Source organism: Labrus mixtus, chromosome 8, assembly GCF_963584025.1.
Source record: "Labrus mixtus chromosome 8, fLabMix1.1, whole genome shotgun sequence".
In the NCBI taxonomy this organism is placed as follows: Eukaryota; Metazoa; Chordata; class Actinopteri; order Labriformes; family Labridae; genus Labrus; species Labrus mixtus.
In genome coordinates, this window is record NC_083619.1 from 16705090 (window position 1) to 16713444 (window position 8355).

The window sequence follows — 8355 nt, forward strand, 5'->3', positions numbered from 1 at the left end:
CCCCATGACTTCAGTCTTCAGAGTATTTTGGTGTTTTAAATATCGTATGTTTTTGATGTTTATTTCATAACTTATTTTAATGTCAGTTAAGCTTAAGCGGTTCATAATGGTCAGGATTTAATTTTACTCCTCATTCCCTATTCAGCCTGTTAAAGCGCTTCATTTTTCTCATTAGGAATCTGAAGGCCGTTTGAAATCTGAAGAAGACCTGGTCTTCTGCAGTCACAGCTGCTTCCTTCTATACTGCTCCTCGGCACCTCTGCAATCCAGATCTCTCACAGAAACTAAGGTATGAAGGTCTAAAATACAAGCTTAAACACCCAGTGAGACTAAATAACGTGAATGACATGTTAAATAGCTTGCTGTCAGTATGGTTCGTTTTTTGCTGGAAGTCATGGCTCATGTCTCATCTTTTCAGGAATCCATGTCCCTTCTGCCTACATCAGTGCAAACAGAGAGCCTGTCTAAAACTCTGCACCAGTATAGTAACAACATGTCATCTATGGATGTTCACTGCCTGGCCCAGCTTCAGCCAAAACAGTCTCCCCCCTCTACTCCTCCGATCCCTTTCCCCACAGCAGGCGAGACTTCAAAGACCGAGACCAAGTCAGATGCCATCAAAGTAACAGTGAAGCTGAAGGCCCGGCCGAGGTCACATGACGGCTGGCACCAGGGTAAGAGACAGAAAGGACTCCGCTGGAGGAAGTGGACTGTCCAGGTTGTGGTGCCAAGAGGAAACTCCCAGCTCCCGGATGAGGATAAGATTGATGAGCTCCTAAAGAAACTCGGGGCCTCCCTGCGGCCACCTGTGTCTCTGCGGGACTATAGGCGGTGCTGTTTCTGCCACCAGTTTGGAGATGGGATCACCGATGGCCCTGCTCGGCTTCTAAACTTAGATCTTGATGTTTGGGTTCACCTTAACTGTGCCCTCTGGTCGACTGAGGTGTATGAGACGCAGGCTGGCGCCCTCATCAACGTGGAGCTCGCATTGCGGCGTGGACAAACAGTACGATGCGCCTTCTGCCAGCAGACTGGAGCGACCAGCGGCTGCCACCGCCTACGCTGCACCAATGTCTACCATTTCACCTGTGCTCTGCAAGCTCACTGCACCTTCTTCAAGGACAAGACCATGCTTTGTCATGCCCACAGGCCCCGGGGAACAGCCGGACATGCACTGGATCATGAGCTGCGCTGCTTTGCTGTCTTCAGACGCGTCTACGTCCAAAGAGACGAGGTGCGTCAGATTGCAACTGCTGTGCGACAGCCTGAGTTGGGCTACACCTTTCGAGTCGGCAGTCTGGTGTCGCATGTAATGGGCCAGCTCACCCCTCAACAGATGGCAGCCTTCCACTCCCCAACATGCATCTTTCCGGTCGGCTATGAGGCTTGCCGCATTTACTGGAGCATGCGCCATGGCAACCGCCGCTGCCGCTACATCTGTTCTGTTGAGGAGCGAGATGGCCTGCCGGAGTTCTCCATCAGAGTCATCGAACAGGGCTACAAAGACCTGGTCCTGACTGACGCCTCTGCTAAAGGTTTGTCCTTAAGGGCTCTTTGTGAAGCTAGAACTTTGTGGAGCTTTTCCAGAGTGCGGTTTTGAATCATCATTCGTTTGTGTTTTACTTTTCATTAGGAGTGTGGGATAAGGTTCTGGGTCCTGTGGCTGAGAGCAGAAATGAATCAGGAACTCTGAAGCTCTTCCCTGTGTACCTGAAAGGAGAGGACTTGTTTGGACTCACAGTCCCTGCTGTGGCCAAGATCACAGAATCGGTTTGTAGCTATAAATGTGACGTGCTCCTTTCTGAGAATATGAAACAAATGTGCAGACATTGCATGACGTAATACTTTATTTTCACTCATTCATTCCAGCTGCCAGGAGTGGAGGCTTGTGAACGATACTCCTTCCGTTATGGACGCAACCCTCTGGTGGAATTGCCTCTCGTGTTTAATCCAGCTGGCTGTGCACGAGCCCAGCCAAGAACAAGCTCTCCTTACACCTCACTGGTGATAAGGTAGCTTTAAATGAAGCTAGACTGTGGCCATGTTATAAAAAAAAACCACATTTATTATTTATTGATATTTTGTGTTATTTCACTACTTTCATGTCTCATTGTAAAGGCCACAACCTCAGGCGGTCTCCAGCAGCAGTGCCAGGTCCAACCAGAATGTGGCCCAAGGAGAAGGTGGCGCCCCCCATAGCAAGCCTCCGGTAGTGCACCCCAGGTCTTCTCAATACCGCTGGATGAAGAGTGAGTGGAGAGCCAATGTCTATCTGGGACGCTCCCGCATCCAGGTCAGTGTTGAAATTTAATTTTTTTCAGTTTTGACAGAATTCGGCTGATTCCTGTGAACAGAATGAAAACCTTGCTTGTGTAATGTATACACAGGGCCTGGGGCTGTTTGCTGCTAGAGACATGGAAAAACAGACTATGGTGATTGAGTACAATGGAACCGTCCTCCGAAATGAGGTTGCCGTCAGCAAGGAGAATATCTACAGATCACAGGTAAACATCTGTTTGAAGCTGAAATCTTTTGAGAGCCTAAGTTTTATTTTTCAAAACGAGACAAGTCATTTCTCCTCTCCCTCTGACAGAACCGAACAATTTTCATGTTCCGCATCGACAGCGAACATGTTGTTGATGCCACTCGAAGTGGGGGGCTTGCAAGGTAAGAAGACACTACGTGGTTTATTTAACTGAGAACATCCAATACCTGTAATTTTCTTCACATTCTTTTGTTCGTTGAATAGTGTGTTCTGTTGCACTCTAAATACTAAGTAAGTGTTCAAGCAATAGTAATAAGTAATAGTTAAACTGAATTAATGGGACATTGCCTACAAACTGGAATCTTTGCAGTTAAAAGCCACTCAAACCTGCATGAAGATGTTAAATTAATGTTAAATGCATACAGCTTAAATCACGTTAAAATGGTTGTTACTTGTTTGTTATTGATGTGTACATGATTAAGTCAATCATGGCTCTGGAGCCCACAATGTGGCACAGTCACTTAGGTGCTCATTTGATGTAATGGTAAAAATTGAATTTGATGAAGATGGTGCACAATTCATTCTGAGAAGATAAGACACTTTATTGTCATTGTATGCAATACAACAACATTTAGTTGGCGACAAACAGCCCAGCAGCAATGTAGCTCAGCTACTATTGCCTTACTTTGCATTTTCCTGATGCAACAAAGTCAAATAGTTTTTGTTTTTTTTAAGATTTATTTTTGGGCATTTTGTGCCTTTAATGGAGGGACAGTGGAGAGTATAGTAGTATAGAGCTGGAAATCAGGGAGAGAGAGAGAGAGTGGGGAATGACATGCGGGAAAGGAGCCACAGGCTGGACTTGAACCTGGGCCGCCCGCTTGGAGGAGCAAGGTCTCCATACATGGGGCGCGCGCACCAACAACTGCGCCACCAGCGCCCCAAAAGTCAAATAGTTTTTGAGTGTTTTTGTTAATATGACAGATGCTTAACCTCCGTCATATTTATGTCTCATTTTTATGAATTTGTCATTTCTAAGCAGTTTCATTGACATCAAAATAAGATTGTTTCAGTGTATTTTTTAAAATTAAAAAAATATTTGATGTAACTTAACAGGATTAGATTAAACAAAGGAAAACTTGTATCTACCAACTTGTGGTGTGATTCAAACTATGAATGGAAGCTGGTGTGCTCACTGTGTGTCGGGTTGGGTAATACAAGGAGAGCTGTAGTAGGGACAAATTATAGAAGAAAACAACAAGAAGAACAGTGGACCAGCTTACCTCTGTTTAGTAGTGGAGTCTCTGAAGCGGTTACAGGCACTCTTGTGTGGGAGAAGTTAAGGTGGAAAGAAATGAAATGAGTAGAAAACGCCTGGTGGTGAGTTTTGTTTTAAATACATTTTTCCCTTTTGTATCGTTTTTCAGATATATCAACCACTCTTGTGGCCCGAACTGTGTTGCTGAGGTGGTCACATTTGAACGAGGCTACAAAATCATCATCAGCTGCCTTCGCCGAATCGAAAAAGGAGAGGAGGTGGATATCTTTTCTTTGTTCAGATTTCTTACCTTCAGTTGCATGATAAACATTCCAAAGTGCTGCTGCGATCCTCCTGAAAATGTTTCTCTCACTGTCTTCCAGCTGTGTTTCGACTACCAGTTTGACATTGCGGCGGGTCAACACAAGATCGCTTGCCACTGTGGAGCTCCTGAATGCAGGAAGTGGATTAACTGAAGAGAACAGAAGTGACTAATTTAAATGCATTCCTTGCTAAAGTGAGTGTGAAAGCTGTGATCTCTGCAGAGAGAGACAAACCGCTTCACGCTTAAGTCATTTTAAGAGCAGAAGGCCCGAACCGTTGGAGGAGATGAATGAATTGAGGTGTTGGTTTATTAAGATCATGGTCAGGTGACGGGGTGGAGGAAGGGGAATAGAACACAGTAGCAGGATGTGACTTGTGCCATACTATGTGAGAGGCTCAGTTGTATGAGATGCCTCCGTCTGTCTTTACGCGTTTGTGCGTTTTGGTGTACATGGGTTGAGGAATCCACCAGCGAATGAGAAAGCACTGTGCAGGGTGCGGCCTTATTGCTTACTAAGGGCAGGCCCTTTTGTTTCATACTGTTAATGTATACCGTATGACTAAATGTAGACATCACTGAATGAGGAATGTACAGCAATGAACACTGCGAAGGGAATATTAACTTGCACTAAGAAAAAAAACAAAAAGAAACAAAAAAAACACACATACACACAAAAAACTTTTAAATACTTGATTCCATGAGTCAGTTTTATCATAGGTCTCTGTCATGTAATTTGTGTGAACTTTGAGAGGTTTTGTATTTATTACTGAGTGAATGAATTTTATTCTCAAAATGATGAGATTGAGTTGAAGAAGGCTAGAGTGCTATTGTTTTTAAAGATTGAGGAAGACATGCTGTTACTTTTTGTATAAATGTACATAAAGAAAACTATAGGAATAACCGACCAAATACTACCTTAACCTTCTCGATGTTTGGGTGTTTTTCAAAAATGTTTCTGTTCCGTTTGTCATTGAAATTTATTTAAGATGGACGTTATTTCAGTTTGAGAGTATATATTATGATTATTCTGTACAGAATTTGTAATATAACCACAATAATTCACAAAGTATTTTTGTTGTATTAAAAGTAAGGTATTGTAGCGTAGTGTTTTGTGACTTACACATACTTTGACCACTCAAAGAATAAATATTTTTGTTGACTAACGTAACGAGTTATCGGTTACAGAATAAAGGAAAGGAAAAAGAAAAACCTTCAAATAGAAAGAGATCCGTGCGATCTGTTTGCTGTAATCAGGTTTGGTTTTAAAGAACTGTGAATTAGGTTTTCAAACCCAAAAAACTTTTTAACTTTTTAACATAAATAAGAACACCGACATGTATTTACCTGTATTTGTTTTTACATTGCTTTGAAAATAAGGTGCAACCGTCTAATGATGTTGTCGAGTTAGACAAAACCAGTGTGTGACCGAGAGAATTGTATGTTGAATCATTCTTTGGAACTGTAGGTTGTTCTGCTCCTTTGAACAGAAATGGCATTCTCCTTAATCAGAAATATTTCTTATACTGAAACTTCACAAGTCACATGCTTCGAAGCGCAAGAGCTTCTGCGTGCACAATTTCAAGTCGACTGTAAAATTTTGGAGACAGTCTTAGAACTTGTAATGTATATGGCATGTATTTTTTTAACTTTCCGAAGACTCAATTGTATATATTTTTCTCAATGAATGGTTGTAACAAAATTCTTTCTTGGATATATTTCTTCTCTTGTATGATATTAAATCATCCTGCCAGTGTGTTTGTGCAACATTTTCTTGGTCGTGTAGTCAGATTTTTTTTTTTCTTCCTTTTATCCTTTTTTTTTTCTCCTTTTTTTTTGAAAATGCCTTTTGAAGTGTACAGAGTATGAGGTTTGGAGTTTGTGGAATTGAATTTAGAAACATTTACAAAAATAAACTATTTTACATGTTAACACGTTGTGTATGTCATTTATAGTTATAGTTTATAGTAGCATATTTTAGAAAGGTGTTTCACACAATGGTTTTAAGTGTAGGGTTTATAACCAATTTGAAATATTTCTGGTGACGCTGACAGGATCAGGGGCGTAACCGGAAATTCTCCCATGAAGATATCCCTGTGGGTACCACCACCACATCCCAAGCCAACCGCGCACATTTACTAAAGACTAAGGCCCGACTGATATGGGAATTTTGGTGCAGATACCGATATCGATAATAGGAAAATCTGATATCGATAAATAAGCAGATATCTTTCTTTGATCTATGGTTGATCTTTAGAGAACGATAGATAAAGATGTACACAGTTCTTGCGTTTATCCCTAAAATGCAGTTGTCAAACTCTTGTGGAAAAGATATACAGTATAACGAAGACTATATGGTCACTCAACTGGAAAGTAAATAACATGTATGTGCATCACCACTTTACACTGGAGAGTGATAATGTTTGTAATCCATATAGCGCCCTCTGCTGGTGAAAGAGAACTACTAGTGTAGTACAATAAAACTCAAATAAAATGTTTTTTAACTGCTAAATAAATGTGGTAATATTGGTGCATATCTGTGATAAAATTATATAATAGTCACTTGATACGCTAATATCGGCCGATATCAGCTGGCTGATTAATTGGTCTATAACTTCGTGTTACAGGATGAATACTGGAGATCAGTTCAGCTACAAGAGAAAGCATGATATTTTCTTAGCTACATGTGAAGACATATTTATTATACAAATGCCAAACATTTCTCACTTCATGGTCTGTGTGGTCTATTTATTTTCTTCTGTTCGTCCATAATGGCAAATAATGGACTGTATAAATAGTGTTAACTGAACAGGATATAAACTAACTGGCCTAATAAAAATGAGAACTGAAGGTGGGTATTTAAACCAGCTGACCAAACTAAAAGTAGCACACAGGGGAGCACTACACATGAAATAACTTGAAGATAACACCCTGTAACACAAGTAAAGGCCTTGGCTGAGAAACAAGCTTGCCATGAGGTAGCAGTGCTTACCATTCCAGCACACTAACTTGCTTACTTTAAGGTTTATTTATTTTTCAGAACATAATGGTTGTTCATACTCTGGTTGTCAGAAGCCAACACATTCTATCTCCACAGGAACGCACCAGACGGGACTCAAACCTTGGCTTCTCGTTTAAGTTCCAAAATCCTATTGCTAAATGCTAATGTCCAACCTTGCAGACCAACCTTGGTTGTACAAGTTTATGTACTTGCAGTATATATTGTTAACTTAAAAGTGGGGTTGAGATTTAACAGTATTCAAGCTCTACAAGGAAAGTCCCCAGGCTGGATTCTAACCCGGAACCAAATAGTTGTGAGGTGGCGGTACTACCCACCACACAAACATGCTGCCTCGCTGTGCTTACCTGTCTAGAAATGTATTTTCCTTTCAATTATTACTTTTTCAAGAGACAGTTCACAGCTGTGGAATTAGGGGAAATAATGGGCTACAGTAAAGCACAATATTCGTACAGTATAGTTATTTCATGCATTTTTAATAACTAGTGGACCCTGTTAGAGTGCATGTTTATTTATAGCATCAACATTCTAGAATCCTCCATTATTCTCACTTATCCAGAGGTACCTTTGCCTGATATTTAAACTTTAAAATATTCAAGATATTAAAAGTTTTAAAAGCAAGTTGTCATATGAGACCCCAATTAGATCAACAATTTCTTTTTCTTCTTTTTTTTTTTTAATGAAAAATAACCATCAAATGCATTACATAAAGAAACATTGCACTGCCATTTAAGCGCCATTTCTGAAATACTCAGTAAAACTGGTTCTGTAAGATAAACAACCTCATCAACTGGAAATTTGTATCACAGTTAATGAAATATCTAAAATAGTTTAAAAAAAACCCAAATCTTATAATATTACAACATTACTTTTAATTTGATTGGTCCCTTGATATCCTATATCGATCAATATTTTTACGTCATTGAATGAAACCGGTTATTCACTTAATACCCTGTCAACAACAACAACAACACAATACAACACAAGCTTTGGTTGCCACAAAAAGGAAACAAATGATGGCAGTTTGTGTGGCTTGAAAACCAGGCATAAAAGTAAAATAAATCTGGCGTCCTCGATGCGCTGCAATGCTTGATGAAGGTCCATGAATTTGCATATCAATTGATCATCAGCACAAGTTGGAAATGACCCAGCAGGCATATTCAGTCTTTAGTACATGAGGCAGGATTTCAGTCCATTAAGCTAATGGGATACCAATCTCCAATGATCTCCTTTACTTTTTAAACAGTCTGTTTATTACAGTGAATAAAAAT

At 40.3% G+C, this 8355-nt stretch overlaps 1 protein-coding gene across 3 annotated transcripts in view; it reads left to right on the top strand.

The window, feature by feature from the left end:
- Positions 1–5997, top strand: part of kmt2cb (lysine (K)-specific methyltransferase 2Cb) — a 67544-nt gene extending 61547 nt beyond the window's left edge. For all 3 annotated transcript variants that reach the window (XM_061044732.1, XM_061044731.1, XM_061044733.1), the window contains exons 53-61: positions 176–289; positions 419–1535; positions 1634–1770; positions 1870–2012; positions 2119–2293; positions 2388–2504; positions 2594–2667; positions 3913–4021; positions 4127–5997. In XM_061044732.1, coding sequence (XP_060900715.1) covers positions 176–289; positions 419–1535; positions 1634–1770; positions 1870–2012; positions 2119–2293; positions 2388–2504; positions 2594–2667; positions 3913–4021; positions 4127–4219 — 2079 coding nt within the window. In that variant the 3' untranslated portion in view covers positions 4220–5997. The remainder of the gene's footprint in view (positions 1–175; positions 290–418; positions 1536–1633; positions 1771–1869; positions 2013–2118; positions 2294–2387; positions 2505–2593; positions 2668–3912; positions 4022–4126) is intronic.
- Positions 5998–8355: the final 2358 nt, after the last annotated feature.